Source organism: Natator depressus, chromosome 23 (assembly GCF_965152275.1).
Source record: "Natator depressus isolate rNatDep1 chromosome 23, rNatDep2.hap1, whole genome shotgun sequence".
Classification (NCBI taxonomy): Eukaryota; Metazoa; Chordata; order Testudines; family Cheloniidae; genus Natator; species Natator depressus.
Genome location: NC_134256.1, coordinates 19,256,897 through 19,272,396, shown reverse-complemented (window position 1 = coordinate 19,272,396; position 15,500 = coordinate 19,256,897). Strand labels below are relative to the sequence as shown.

The window sequence follows — 15,500 nt, the reverse complement described above, 5'->3', positions numbered from 1 at the left end:
CTGCTAAGAAGAAGACCCCGGCCTAATGGCCCCCATTGTCGCCAGATAAACAAACAGATCTTGAGATGGTTAAAGAAAACGGAGTTTGACAGCGTCCTTTCTGGCAAGAAATCACTTCTCAATAGCTGTGGTTGTGAACTCCTCATTTCGTTATTGTTCTGTCATTATGGTCCCCACTTCCCTATTGTTTATCTGTGTGGTCTCTGTCTGGTTCTTTCATTGTTTCTGTCTGTTACATAATTCATGTTGCTAGGTGTAAATTAATTAAGGTGGTGGGGTAGGATTGGTTAGAGAATTTTGTTAGGATTGATTAGTAAAATTTTACTATCATGATTGGTTAAGATATAGCTAAGCAGGGCTCGAGTTTCACTCTATAAACTGGGGTCCCAAAGGAAGTTCTTTGGGAACCAGCTCCAGGACACAGCCCCAGAGATCAGAGCTGCCAGACCTCAACGCTCTGCCAATGACACCGGGCAGAAACTGGAGCCCCCCCGATGGGCCTGATCCTGACCGGCCATCAAGAAAAGTTCCCCTGTGGTATTGGGAGTGGTGAGCACCGTATGTGTAGCGTGTGCCGTCTGGTTTTGGAGATTGTTAATAGAGGTTATGTAGGATATTACTGGGTAAGGCTCTTTCACTGATAAACGGTCCTGCACACCTGCAGAAGTAGTTACACCCGGAGCCCTACGGATTGGGAAAGGGTGTGGGGATTTAAATTGACCTGGTTACTTACTCCTAGTTACTCCATGGCAGGGGAGGAGGGGCACAGAAGAATGGGGCCGGGTCTGAGCTCACGGGGGGAATTTGGGTTGAGTTTTGGGGAAGGTTCAGGGCTCAGTTCCTCTTTTCCCCACCCCACGCATCCCCTCCCCCGTCCTTGATGTTACCACCCTCCCCACAGACTGATACTCACCTCCCCACGCCCCGCTGTGCCCGGCCAGCCAGCAGCCTGGAGAGGACACAGCTCGTTAGTGACCAGATCCCAGAGCGACTGGATTCTCACCCTGGTCTCAGGTCCCCCCTCCATGGGCACATGCCCTGGCTGTTTCCGATACTCACTGAGGAAGAGGACGGTGAGAGCAGACGCCATGTTGGGGGCAGTCGGGGGCCCCTCAGTGCTGCCACCAACACCCTAGTGCCCAGCTCCACCCAGCCTGAGGCCCGAGTGCGAGTGGAACGAGGAACTGCGCCGGGGGCTGCAGCCCCAGGAAGCCCATGATGCGCTCGGCCCCTTTCTTCCCCATCGGGTGGTTTCTCTGCAATCTCCAGCCCAAATCTACCGCGGTCAGAGCAAAGCCAGCTCCCTGCCACGCCCAGCAAACCATATCCCCTCCTGCAGCTGCCTGGTCTCCCCACCCACCCCATCACCTCCCAGCCCCACATGGGAGCTGCCCCGTCCGGGGACCAGCTGGGAACGGGGCTGTCACGGAGTGTGGGGGAGTCCAGGCCCTGCACCCCTCTTCCTGGGATTCACTGAGACTCTCAGCCAGCCAGTAAAACAGAAGGTTTATTGGACAACAGGAACACAGTCCAAAACAGAGCTTGTGGGTACACCCAGGACCCCTCAGTGAAGTCCTTCTGGGGGAGCAGGGAGCTCAGACCCCAGCCCTGGGGTTCCCTGCGTTCCTCCACCCAGCCCCAAACTGAAACTAAACCCACCCAGCAGGTTCCCTGCTGCAGCCTCCGTCCACATTCCTGGGCAGAGGTGTCACCTCCCCCTCCCCCTCCTGGCTCAGGTGACAGGCTCTCAGGTCTCCCGTCCCCAGGGCACATTCCCAGGTCAACACTCCCCCCCTCCCTGCTGTGTCACATCATCACAGGGGCAATCTCGGGAGGTTGCAAAAGTGCCCAGGCTGCCCTGACCTTTTCCAACAGGCCCGTCTAGCCTCCCTGGAGCAGCAGCTCAGAGCAGAGCAGAGGAGGGCACCCTCCACACACACCCCCAGTGCCCCCAATGAAGCGACCCTCTCCCATGGAGCAGGGCAGAGATTCCTTCCTGACCCAGATGGGCCCAGCGCCCACCCTGGAGCATGAGGGTGGAGGGGCCTGGCCAACCTCCTTCCCAGGTACCATCGCTGCAGATGCCGTTCTTAGCTCAGTGACGTGGCACAGAGACAGGACGGGCGGCTGGGAGGGGTTGCGGTTTCCAGCCCCCGTGGCGGGGCGAGAGAGGGGTAAATGTAGATCCTGAGTTGATAAAGGCGCAGTGGATAAATCCGCGAAAGGGGAAGTCTGCCCAGAGCCGGCGCTCGCGTCCTGTTTCTGCTACTGCCAGTGAAACTCCGCACCAGGGCCGGATTTAGGGGCAGGCGACTGCCTCGGGTGCCAGGCTTGGGGGGCACCAGGCTCGGGGTGCTGGATTTGTTGTTAGCGACAAAAGGGAAAATTGAATCTTTGAAGTAAAATGTTTCAGAAGAAAAATTCCAGAGGGAGTTTTTTTATTGCTCGTTGACCCTGCTCAAGCGTCCGTCGAAGAAAGGTTCGGACCAATGAAGCACCACGAAAAGACTCCTCCCCACCCAGCAGATGCCCCAGGTCTGACTCCCCAGTTCATTTGCCCTTCACCCCCCAACCCCGACATTCATGCATTGGGCCCCTCAGCTCCCTGTCCTGTGCCCCCTCCCCCATTCATGTTCCCGCCCCCCATCCGCACCCCGTCCCGTGTCCCCTCATGTCCCTGTCGCCCCCTTTTTGCCCCCTGGCCTGTATCCCCTTCCCCATTCTGTCCCCCCAGCCTGTAGTTCCCTCACGTTACCCCCATCAGGTCCCCGTCCCCCCAATTCTGCCCCCTGTCCCAAGTCCCTTCACCCCCTGTTGTGTCTCCCTGTCCCCTCCCCCGTTCTGCCCACCCCATCCCCTATCCCCTCACACACCTCCGACCTCCCTCAGGGAATGTGGGGCAGAGAGGGGTGTTGGGTGTTGTGGGGGCATGAGATTGAGGGGAAAGAAAGTGGGGGACCCAGGACTAAGGGGGCAGGAGTAGGAGGGGGGAAGTGAGAGGGGAAGCTGCCGAGGGGTGGAAATTGCAGCTCCCTCCTGGGGGGCCCTGTCTGCCCCCTCCCCCTCACACCCCAAAACAATCCTGCTCCCTGGCTCTGATGTTTGGGGGTCACCTGTCTGCTCTCAAACTCCTGTCCTGCATCCCGACCCCTCTCCCCTCAACCCCCCTCCCAACACTCCCAACCTACTTCGCCCAAACTCCTGGCTCCCCCCAGCTGGCTACCCGCAAACGCCCGCTGTGGGGGGGTCCAGAAGCGCCGGAGGCTAAATCCCTCTGGGCCCTGTTGTGTTCATGGAGAGGCAATAAAGGGCCCGAGGTGCGAACACGCCCCAGCCCCTGCCCCACACTGAACAGGGTTAAATATGGGCAGGGGGTGGGGTCCAGAGCCCGCAGCCTGCTCAGCCCCATGGCAAACCCCCCAGCTGTGACAGACCCAGCAGAGCAGGAACCAGGGAGCCGTGGCAGGCGCCGTGTGAAACGAGGGGTTTGTTCCGGCCCCGGCCCCGTTCGCTGGAGCGAGTCTCTAGCCGGAAAATCCCCCTGGTTTGGGCATCTCCCCGCTGGCCCCGGAGACGCTAGCGACTGTCTTGGGGGGCAGAGGAGCCGGCGGAGCTGGGCTGGAGCCAGCGTCGCTGCGTCTCCTGTTAAAGTCCAACCCCGTTTTCTCCCAGGTTGGAGGTTAGTCAGGGGAGGGGCGATGGCGTCGGGGTCCCTCTCTCCGGCCGCTCTGGTCAGGACGTCTCCGTGGAGCAGGGCCCGGATGGCCCGGGGGGCCCAGGAGACGGGGGGGGTGGAAGCCAGGAGGGCGAAGCGAGTCTCTTTCTTTCAGGCCCCAAAGGGTGGTGGGTGGCACAGCCCGTCCCCACAATATTTTATCCACCAATGAGGCCTGGTTTCCGACACCCCAATTTTGGGTCACAGATTTCTGCTCCCCCATTTCTCCCGTGTCCCAGGTGGGCCCCAGCCCGTGGGGTCTGTCCAGCTGCCGCTCGGGTTGGACAAATCCCGTCTTTCTGTCTCGCCAACTTTCCCCCCAACGTTCATTCGTCCAGGTTGTCGTGACGCTGCCTGAACTTCTCACTCGCCTTCGTCGGCTGAACCCACCACGGGGGGACATTGGGAGGCTCCGGTATCACAGCCCCCCCTGGGGTGGGGAGATTTGGGGGGCAGGGGAGAAGGAAGTTCTGGGGGTTTGTACAATAGAAATACAGGGCGAGGGAGGTGTAGGGAGAAAGGGGTAGAGAAAAGGGGCTGGGGGACCCCGCTGCAGAGAGAGGAGGGGGACAGACCCTTGGGGGCTGGAAGTGCCGTTATTCCAGCACCAGGGTCAGACGCAGCATCCCCCTCCCCACTGACAGCCCCAGGCAGAGACCGGCCCAGCTAGGCCCGCGAGTGGGACCCGATGCCCTCCAGGGGCTGCTCCGTGGGGAGCCCGATGCGCCCAGCGCTGGGGCAGCTCCTCTCGCTGGTGCCGCAGGGGCTGGTGCTCGCGGGGCCAGAAGTCCGGGGTTCAATCCTGCGGGGCAGCAGTCGGGTCAGGAGCTGTCAAGGTTCCTTCCCCACTCTGAACTCTAGGCTACAGATGTGGGGACCCGCATGAAAGACCCCCTAAGCTTATTCTGACCAGCTTAGGTTAAAACTTCCCCAAGGTACAAACTTTGCCTTGACCTTGAACCGTATGCTGCCACCACCAAGCGTCTTACACAAAGACCAGGGAAAGAGCCCACTTGGAGACGCCTTCCCCCAAAATATCCCCCCAAGCCCTACACCCCCTTTCCTGGGGAAGGCTTGATGAGAATCCTCACCAATGGGTACAGGTGAACACAGACCCAAACCCTTGGATCTTAAGAACAATGAAAAATCAAGCCCGTTCTTAAAAGAAGAATTTTAATTAAAGAAAAGGTAAAAGAATCACATCTGTAAAATCAGGATGGTAGATACCTTACGGGGTAATCAGATTCAAAACATAGAGATTCCATCTCGGCAAAACCCTACGTTACAAAAAGACACAAAAACAGGAACATACATTCCCTCCAGCACAGCTTATTGTACCAGCTATTAAACAAAAGGAAATCTAACGCATTTTCTAGCTACTAACAAATTTATCTGAGCATAAGCTTTCGTGAGCTACAGCTCACTTCACCGATGGTTAGTCTCTAAGCTGCCACAAGTCCTCCTGTTCTTTTTGCGAATACAGACTAACACGGCTGCTACTCTGAAACCGACCATTTTCTAGCTAGATTACTTACTAACTTAACAGGAGTTGGAAGGCTGCATTCCTGATCTGTTCCCGGCAAAAGCATCACAGAGACAGACAGGACCCTTTGTTCCCCCTCCTCCAGATTTGAAAGTATCTTTTCCCCTCATTGGTCATTTTGGGTCAGGTGCTGGCGAGGTTACCTGAGCTTCTTAACCCTTTACAGGTGGAAGGGTTTTGCCTCTGGCCAGGAGGGATTTTGTAGCACTGTGTACAGAAAGGTGGTTACCCTTCCCTTGATATTTATGACAGAAGCACTCTGTGGGGAATGATTCTCAAGGCAGAGGGGTTTGGGGGCAGGGGGTTTGTGCTGGAGTCTCAGTCCCCCAAGGTGGAGCAGCTCGTCCCCCGGGGAGATTCTCTTCTCTGTACGGCCAGATCTAGGCTCCTGGGGGCTCAGAGAGATGGTGAGTTAGAGGGGCCCCATGTCGCCCTGGGCCCAGCCCCTGGGGGACACAGAAGGGGGGGTCACCTCACCGAGGGTGCCCCTCTCGGGCGGCTGTAATAGGCTTCAGCCAGGCTCAGACCCAGGACAAGCAGGACCGCGGCGCCCAGCCCCAGGCGGGTGATGTTGGCGTGGGTGAAATCCGGGCGCCCCAGGGGGGCTGCTGCGAGGGGAAGGGGAGAGTCACTCGGCGGCTTGGATGGGGAGATCAGCAGCTGGTGCTGCCCCGGGAGCAGAGCCCCCAACCCCGTGTCCAGCAGGACTGGCCCAGCCCCCTTCTGGGGCTGTCCCAGGTGCCGCGGCTCTGGGGATCCCCGGGGTCGGACCCCTCAGGGGAGGCCGTGTCCTGCTGCCCTGGGGGGCTGAGCTTTAGCTTCCCTGGTGAAGGGGGCACCTGGGCAGTGGAACTCCCCCCTTAGCTACCTGGCACCCCGTAGTGCCCTTCTGTCCACCCCCACAGGTACCTCTGCCCCGGCCCATCTGCTGTGCAGTGAGCCCATCCCCGGGGTATCTCGGCTCCTGCCAAAAACAACAGTGCACGCAGGGGGAGGCTGGGACGTCACCCGCTGCCCCCCACATGCCGGTGGTGCCCATGGCCCAGCCAGATGCAGCAGAACATCTATTGGGGGGCGGGGCGGGGATCCCCTGAGAACCCAATGTGGGGAGGGCAAGGAGAGGGAATTCTGGGTAATGGTCACCCCTATTGCCAAGGGGACATCATGGGGCCTAGGGAAGGGGGTCATAGCCCCAGCCCCCCTGCGCCCAGCAGGGCCCAGTGCCCCAGACCCTGCCCCGCCCCGGGATCCTCCACAGCTTCCTGGCAGCGACATGCAGGGCAGGAGACTTTGGGGGAGCTGGGGGCCTGGCAGTGGGGAAGGGCAGTGGGGCTGTCTCTCCATCCCCCAATGTCAATGAGCCCCTCCCCGTGGTGTCTGGGCCGCACCCACCCGGATTCACTGCCCCCATCCCAGCCCCAGCTCCTGGGCATCACGAGCCTGTTTCCAGGGCTGGTTCGATGGTGATTCCCCCCCAGCTCCGGTACCTGGTCCCGTGCTGCACGGGCGGCTGGGAGCCGGCTCCACTCCTGGCTGGGTTGGGTCGGTTCCCCCTGCGGGAATAGAACCAGCGTCTGTCGGGGTGTGGGGAGGGGATAAAACAGCGGCTTAGTGATCACCCCACCCCCGACTCAGCGTCAGTCGTCACTCTCAGTCCTGGGAACAGGGAGGGGGAGTTTAGTGGCTGGGGAGTGGGGACCCCCCCTTCCCTCGCTGTATCAAACCAGGAGGCGCGAATTCTGACACCCCAGAATTGCTCGGAGATCACCAGTGGGGATGGGGAACCACATGGGATTCGTCATTTTGGGTCCCGTTTTTATGTAGACAAGGTCTTTGTCCATCTTTCTATCCCTCACCAGATGTGCTCCCCTGTGTCCACCCCCCTACGTCCCCATGGACCCACATTCCCATGGACCCGTGGCCGTCTGTCCCCACTAGAGCTGCCAACTTTCTAGTCACACAAAACCAAACACCCCTGCCCCGCCCCTGCCCCGCCCCTTCTCCTAGACCCTGTCGCCTGCTCACTCCATCCCCTCTCCCTCCATCTCTCGCTCTTCTCCACCCTCACTCACTTTTACTGGGCTAGGGGAGGGGGTTGGGGTGTGGGAGTGGGTCAGAGCTCTGGGCTGGGGGTGCAGGCTCTGAGGTGGGGCGGGGGATGAGGGGTTTTGGGTGCAGGAGGGGACTCCAGGCTGGGGCCAAGGGGTTTGGGGTTTGGAGTGCGGGAGAGGGTGCATGATCTGGTGTGGGGCCGGGGATGAGGGGTTTGGGGTATGGGAGGGGGCTCTGGGCTGGGCCGAGGGGTTCAGAGTGTGTGGGGGGGGTGCAGGCTCTGACTGGGGGAGTGCAGACTCTGGGGATGAGGAGTTTGGGGTGCAGAAGGTGGCTCCGGGGTGGGGCAAGGGGTTCAGGTGCATCCAAATTTGGGCCCCCCACCACAGAAAAGATGTGGACAAATTGGAGAGAGCCCAGCAGAGGGCAATGAAAATGATCAGGGGCTGGGGCACATGACTTACGAGGAGAGGCTGAGGGAACTGGGGTTATTTAGTCTGCAGAAGAGAAGAGTGAGGGGGGATTTGATCGCAGCCTTCAACCACCTGGAGGGGGTTCCAAAGAGGATGGAGCTGGGCTGTTCTCAGGGGGGGCAGATGAGAGAACAAGGAGCGATGGTCTCAAGTTGCAGTCGGGGAGGTCAGGGGCATGCAGAGGAATAAAAATGTGGCCCCTTTTGGAGGGGCATTTTGTGTGCCTCCCGCATCCAGAGGAACTGGCTCTGCTCCCCAGAGGAGTTCTGTGCTCCAGCCCCACTGATCTGGGGGGGCCCTGTGCCTGCTTCCCCCCTTGCACTTGCCCGTGCCCCTGAGGGTCCGGCTGGCTGTGTGGCTGGGAGCGGGGATGCTGAGCCGGGCCCCTCACCTGCTACCAGCAGCTCCACGGGGTCGCTGGGCTGCGACCACATGGACAGGTCCGATTTGTGGTGATAAGAGCAGCTGTAGCTCCCTGCGTCTCTCCGGCTCACGTTGCGAATCGGAAACTCAACCCCAGGAAGCTCCGCGTTCTGCCGCGCTTTCAGCCTTCCCTCTTTGTACAGAAGGAACCTCACGTTCTGGAGCGGACCCCAACACTGGATGGTCACGGCTCCCCCCAAGACGACCCCCCCGCTGGGCTGCAGGGAGATGGAGGGTTTGGGGTAGCTGAGCTCTGCAGTGAGAAGGGGACAGGCCGTGAGACAGACCCCGGCACAGTCACTGCGCCCCGTCCTCGCTGCACGGACCCAGAGACAGGGCCCCTGGGAGAAAACCCAGCCAGAGGAACCTCTCCGAGACCCCAGAGATTCCTGGGAGCTACGACGGAAACTGCCCGAGGACCTAAATCCAGAGCACCCCTCTGCACCAGTCTATCTATTTATTGCGGGCCCCACAGCCTGGAAGCCAGGACTCCTGGGTTCTATCCCCAGCTCTGGGAGGGGGGTGGGGTCTAGTGATTAGATCGGGAGAGGGCTGAGAGTCAGAGGTGCTGGGTGCCGCACAGACACGGTGAGAAAAAAACCCCGCCGTAAAGACAAGTCCTGAGTATCTAACCAGACACAAGGTGCAGGAGGGATGATTATCCCCCATTCATACAAGGGGGAAAGGAGGTACTGGCAGGTTAAGTGACATCCCAAGGAGTGTCCCATCTGCCCAGAGACCCCCGTGACGGTCTGGCTGGGTGTGGGGCTGGGGCCAGGGACACTAAGCCGGGCCCCTCACCTGCTACAATGATCCGCACAATGTTACTCCGATACGACCAGTTGGGCGGCTCCGATCTGGAGCGAGATCGGCAGCTGTAGGTCCCTCCGTCTTCCCGCTTGGCGCTAGGGATGGTGAATTCACCCTTGTCCCCATCAGCATCCAGCTCCTGGATTTGGAATCTACCTTTATACAGAAATAACCTCCGGGCCTCGCACCAACACTGACAGCGGATGGTGACGGCTCCCCCCAGGGCGATCACCCCACTGGGGCTGACGGAGATGGAGGGTCTGGGCGCAGGGACCTCTGCGTTCACACACAAACAGGAGTGAGATGGGGAGACACAAACCCCTCCCCATGTGTCTGTAACCTGCCCTTAGTGCCCAGCCCCAGGGACAGCGCCGGGGGTAACAGACACCTCACTGCATCCACAGGGACGCTCTGGGCTGGATTCTGATCTCAGCCCACCAGGAGGGTGATCGTATTTCCCTATGCTGAATATGGGACACCTGGTAAAGTTACTTGTATTCAAGCGAGTTCAAGGGCAATCGATCAGAACTACGCAAACAAACATTCAAATTAACATCAAGTTGACTGAGCCCCTGTTAAAAGGAAATACTGCCTAGCTGGGTTCTTTTTATTGACCTTCTTATCTGTAAGGTTTTAGGGTTCACATGGGTGGGGGTGACACACACACACCCCTATTCCCCCCCCCACAGGGAGAGGTTTTACACACACACACACACACACACACACTCCCATACCCCTCTCTCACACGGGGTGGTGACTGACTGACCCGAACCTCCCTGCCCAGCGCTCTCCGCCCTCCATGCCTGGCCTGGCCTCCGGGGACGGACCTGCCTCTCCTGGTAGCTGGCACCATGTCTTGCAACACGTGGAGGGGGGGGCAGAGAGACACAGGGTCACATGCCTCCCCTCCCCAGATTTCTGCAAAGGTTCACACCAGAATGTAGCCAGCAGCAGCCTTTCGGCACTGTGCGGGAGGGAAGGGATGGGACCAGATCCAGAGCAACTCAGATCCCCCCCGCCCCATAGACACACTCCCTGGTCTCAGATCCCCTCCCCCATGGGCACACACCCTGGTCTCAGATCCCCCAACCTCTCTCTCCAGGTCCTGGGCTGGTTTCCCAGTAACCCTGAATGGGGAACACCTGATGGGAGGGTTGGCTCCCGTCTCCACCCGGTACACAGCCAGGTTAGTGAGCCCAGGGAAGGGCTGACCTGGCCCCTGTCTTTGCAGAGCTCATCTCTCCCTCTCTCCCCCATGGACGGAAGCAGCTTGTCCCTGCCCGCACAGTGTGGAAAGGCAGCTAACGCCCCCAAGCTGCTGCTGGCCACCCACATAACCCAGCCGCCCCCGTCCCCCAGTTACAGTGCGGACAGGAAGGGGTTAAGCCCGAAGGCTGCATTGTGCACCAGGGCCCTGGGAACCTGACTGCAGGGGCCTCAGTGACCCCGGCCAGAGAGGGGGCTCAGCAGGGGAGGGTGACTAGGGGACACGGAGCAGCCCCGCGCTCTCTGGGGGCAGGACCAGGGTGAGGGGGTGGGAGGCAAAGAGGGTGCTAAGCCCCTGCCCGGGGGGCTGCTGTGGGTACGAATAGGCTGGAAATCACTTCCCCCCACCTCCCCATCCTGAACACTAAAGTTTTCCCTGCACCACGGATACTAACGTCCGGACTCTCCGCTCTGTCCCGACACCCCGCTCTGCCCGGCCAGCCAGCAGCCTGGAAAGGAGACAGTTCATTAGGGACCAGATCCTAGAGTAACTCAGATCCCCCCCGCCCCATGGGCACACGCCCTGGTCTCAGATCCCCCCCCAGTGGACACGCCCTGGCTGTCTCGATACTCACCAAGGAAGAAGATCATGAGAGCAGATGCCATGACGGGGGCAGTGAGGGGCCCCTCAGTGCTGCCTGCAACACTCTGGTGCCCAGCTCCACCCAGCCCCAAACAAGGTGCTCAGCTGATGGCTGCAGCTACAGGAAGCCGAGATGCCTCGTCTCTTCCTGCGTCCATCACACCTTCTCTCTAATCTGCAGGCGAAATCTAAGGCAGTCAAAGTAAGCAGGGGGCTTTGCAAAACCCAGGAAACCGAGGGACTGTCAGCCTGGCCAAGCATCATGCAGCTCCCAGCTTGTCTGTGTCTCTGTGGGGAGTGGGGACAGGTCACCCGCAACGCACCCTGCACCCTTGGGGAAGGTGCCTCAGGCTGAGAGCCGGGCGACCACGGGGTCTGGTCTTCAATCTGCCACTGACCACGATTGCCATGAAAATTCCATCCCCTTTTCATTTTGGGTTCAAGCCCGGCTGGTGACCCATGTAGGTAAAATTAATACATGATCATGCAATTAAAGGCTGGCATTGTAATGGGCCTGCATGAGGGAGCACAGTTAAGGTCGCTCAGGAAACTGTAACAGTGGCATTTCCTGGTGCTGGAGGGTTTGACTCTGCAGCCTTCCCGCTCAGCCTGCCAAGCTGCCCACCTGCGACACGAGCCGTGGCACCGTGTGAGGAGCGGGCGCGATGGGGGACGCCTGGGTTTGCTGCCCCTTGGGCCACAGCTGAGCGGTGATGGCGGCTTTACACCGTAACGCCTGGTTCGAAGGGGCTTTTCTCAGCGTGTGAATTAAATCAACAAGGTTCAAAAGAAAATCGGAGAAAGAGAAATTCCATCCCGGGCCCCCAGCCGGTCACCAGCCAGGAGAGATCCAGGGACCTTCTAATGCCCCCACAGAGACCCTGTCTCCGAGCTGGAGAAGACGCTGTCAATGGTTATGTGGCCAGACCCCTACAGAGGGACGTGACACAGGCTTTGTTTATACAGTGCTACAGAATCACAGGTCGTGTTCACTCTTCGCCCCGTGCAGTCCCTGGGGGGAACCCCCTTCAGTGTGACAGCCCTTCTCGGGGGTCCACTCTCTCTTGGGGGTTAGCCCCCTCCACCTCCTGGAGTCTCACCTCTCCGAGCCTTAGCAGGCCTGTCTCTGCCGTGGGCCCCGCAGGGAGTCCACTCGTTCTGACGCCCAGGACCTCCACTCCCAGAGGGAATAACGCCCCCCTGATCTCTAGCCCAGAGCGACTCTCAGCCAGCGTAACACAGGAGGGTTTATTGAGCATCTGAACCCAGCACAGGAAACTCTCCGGGCCTCAGGCCTGGCCTCCCTCCGCACAGCACATCCCAGTCTCCCCTGCATCCAGGTGGGCTCTGCCTGCTCCCTCTCTCCAGCCCCGACCCCCCTGCTACCTAGCTGGGCATCTGATCTCACTGGCTGGCCGCAAGCCCCCCCACCCCTGGTCCATTGTCTTCTCTCCAGGTAAACAGGGTCGCCTGGGCCCCCTCTCCCCTCTTATGTCCTCTGGCCCCCCTGGCTGGAACCGGCTGGTCCGGTCACCGGGGTCCTCTCTTCACAGCCCATTGTCATGCTCCGCCCTGGAGCATGAGGGTGGAGGGGCCTGGCCAACGTCCTTCTAAGGGACAGTCCCTGCAGATACTGTTCTTAGCCCAGTGGCGTGGGACAGAGACAGGAGGGATGGGGGGTGGGGAGGGGTTGTGGTTTCCGGCCCCTGTGACAGGGGGAGGGAGGGATCCATTTACATGCTGAGTTGTTAAAGGAACAGTCGATAAAGCTGCGAAAGGGGAAGTCTGCCCAGAGCCGGCTCTCGCTTGCTGTCGCTGCTAGAGCCAGGGAAACTCTGCGTAACCCTGATGCCCAGCACCAGGGCCGGATTTAGGGGCAGGCGACCGCCAGGGATGCTGGGCTTGGGGGGCGCCAGGCTCGGGGTGCTGGTTTTGTTGTTAGCAACAAAAGGGAAAATCGAATGTTTGGAGTAAAATGTTTCAGAAGAAACGTTCCCGAGGGAGGTTTTTTTATCTCTCGTGGTCCCTGCTCAAGCGTCTATCGAAGAAAGGTTCGGACAATGAAGCACCACGAAAAGACCTGGGGGGTTCGTACGACTTTAGTAAGCATCCGGCGGACGGGAAAACACTGCTGAGCCATCGTACGGACCTTCCCCGGGCGCTGACGCAGGGGGACTGCTCGCACGTCAGTGGTAACGACCTCTCTGTCGAATCGGACAACATCCGTCCCGTTTGGCCACACGGGACGCGCCCTCCACTCCAAGTTCTCCAACACGCGCGTGGTGCAGAGCTGCAGGACACGGTTCCTAACGTGTGGGCGGCTCCGAGGGTTCTGCTCACGTGGCTGCTCACAGTCGTGTGCGGTGAGAGGAGCTTTTCCAAGCTCAGGCTCGTTAAAATAGGTCTGTGATCGCCGATGGCCAATGAGAGATGGACGTCGCTGGCTATTTTATCGCTTGAAAATGCCAATGGCCGGTCCTTGGCTCCCGCTCGGATGCTGTACTTCAGTTCGGGCGGGCGAAGGTGAGAAAAGCGACTCTTCAAACTAAAGGAGGAGGGGGGACGTTCTCAGGCTGTCACCTGGTGTAACATTATTTAGTACGGGTTGGGGCACAGGCCAAGTCCTTGACATTCGTACATTTCAGTTATTCTTAAAATTAAAACGTTTCTATAAGCTTAGAAGAAATGAATTTTGGGGGGGGTATTTTTCTTATCTGTGGCATGAATAAATACATATTTACAGATCCTAGTGTGCAAATTTATTGTCTTATACGACAGGGCTAAATCATGAATGCAAATCCTGCATCAAAGTCATGAAATGGGCTACAAATGCAAGAAAAATTAAAGTATTGAAAAGTTTAACAAATGGAGGGCGGCCCCTGGGGCACCATTACATCCTGCCCAGCACCTACCCAGGAATCTATCCCAGTTCTGGGAGGCGAGTGGGGTTCAGGGGTTGGAGCAGGACCCTCCCTCCCTGTTCCCATTCCAGAGTAATCCCACCTCACTCAGGTGTTACGCACGAGGACTGGGGAGCTTTGGGGTGCCTGTAAGGGGGGGAGGCTGGTTTGTGGTTCTGTGTTTATTACAAATCTGGAGAGTAACAGGATGCAAAATATAGGAGAGCCTCAGAGTTACAAACACCTGGGGAAGGGAGGTTGTTCGTAACTGAAATGTTCCTAACTCTGAATAAAACATTATGGTTCTCTGAAAGGTTTACAACTAACCATTGACCTCACACAGCTTCGAAACTTGACTACGCTGAAGAAAAATGCTGCTTTTAACCATCTTCCTTTAAACAAAACAAGCACAGAAACCGTTTCCTTCCCTTGTCAAAGCTGTTTTTAAACTTTCCCTTTGGTTTTTTAGTACTTTGTTGAACACAGAATGGTTCGGAATTGGCTTTCTTTTTTTTTTTGGACTCTTCTAGGGCTGAGGAATTTGGAGTGTGGGAGGGGGCTCAGGGCTGGGACAAGAGGGTTGGGGTGCTGGAGGGTGTGGGCTCTTGTCTGGGGGGTGGGGACTGGGATGAGGGGCGTATGGCTGGGGCGGAGGGTTGGGGTGTGTGGGGGGTGAGGGCTGTGCCTGGAGGTGCGGGCTGTGGGGTGGGGCCAGAGATGAGGGGCTCAGGATTGGGGCAGAGGGTAGGGCTGTGTGGGAGGTGAGGGCTGTGCCTGGGGGTGCGGGCTGTGGGGTGAGGCCAGAGATGAGGGGCTCAGTGTTGGGGCAGAGGGTTCGGTGTATGGGGTGAGGGCTCCGGCTGCAGGTGCGAGCTCCAGGGTGGGGCTGGGGATGAGGGGTTTCGGGTGCAGGAGGGGGCTCCAGGGCTACAGCAGGGAGAGAGGACTCCCCCCCGCTCTTTGTCCTGGCAGCCGCACCTGGGCCGGGGAGAGAGGCACCTCTCCCTGCTGCAGCAGCTCCGGGGCTGGGGCCATGGGAGAGGCGCTCCTCCCCGAGCCGCGGCAGGTCTGTGGCTGAGCTGGGGCAGGGGGAGGGGCACCCCGGGGCCGCAGATCCGGCCAGGGCTACGTTCGGGTGGCTCCTTCCCCAGTAGCAGCAGGTCGCGGGTGGGCGGGTTCCCCGAGCTCCCGCGCGGTGCTCAATGGGCTGCTGTCCGGCCACACCGCTGCACGGCGAACAGGGAACTTAGCTTGGGACCCAGCTTATTTCACGTTTTTATTCCTGACCTTGGCCCAAAAACTGGGTGGGTTGTCATAAAATTTGCAGCTGACACAAAGGCGGGAGGTATTGCCAATCGGGAGGAGGACCGGACTATCGTACACGAAGACCTGGACGACCTGGAAAACTGGAGCAATAGACATGGGATGAAATTTAACAATGCAAAGTGCAGGATCATCCACTAATGACAAGAATTTTTGCTATAAGCTGGGGATGTACCAATTGGAAGCAAAAGAGGAGGAGGAAGACCTGGGTGGGTGGGTTGATCACAGGATGGCTAGGAGACGCCCGTGTGATGTGGCTGTGAGAAAGGCGAATGCAGTCCCAGGATGCATCAGGCGAGGTAGTTCCCATAGAGAGAGGGAAGCGTTCGTAGCGTGCTACAGGGCACTGGTGAGACCTGATCTGGAACACTGTGGGCAATTCTGGTCTCCCATGCTCAAGAAAGATCAATTC

At 58.9% G+C, this 15,500-nt stretch overlaps 1 protein-coding gene across 1 annotated transcript in view; it reads right to left on the bottom strand.

The window, feature by feature from the left end:
* LOC141976882 (immunoglobulin superfamily member 1-like) overlaps nucleotides 1-10,980 on the bottom strand; it is a 42,368-nt gene extending 31,388 nt beyond the window's left edge. The window contains exons 1-6 of the mRNA XM_074938048.1: nucleotides 10,858-10,980; nucleotides 10,678-10,731; nucleotides 9,008-9,292; nucleotides 8,175-8,459; nucleotides 6,746-6,811; nucleotides 5,736-5,866 (exon numbers count right to left, since the gene is read on the bottom strand). Coding sequence (XP_074794149.1) covers nucleotides 5,736-5,866; nucleotides 6,746-6,811; nucleotides 8,175-8,459; nucleotides 9,008-9,292; nucleotides 10,678-10,731; nucleotides 10,858-10,888 — 852 coding nt within the window. The 5' untranslated portion in view covers nucleotides 10,889-10,980. The remainder of the gene's footprint in view (nucleotides 1-5,735; nucleotides 5,867-6,745; nucleotides 6,812-8,174; nucleotides 8,460-9,007; nucleotides 9,293-10,677; nucleotides 10,732-10,857) is intronic.
* Between the last annotated feature and the right edge of the window lie 4,520 nt (nucleotides 10,981-15,500).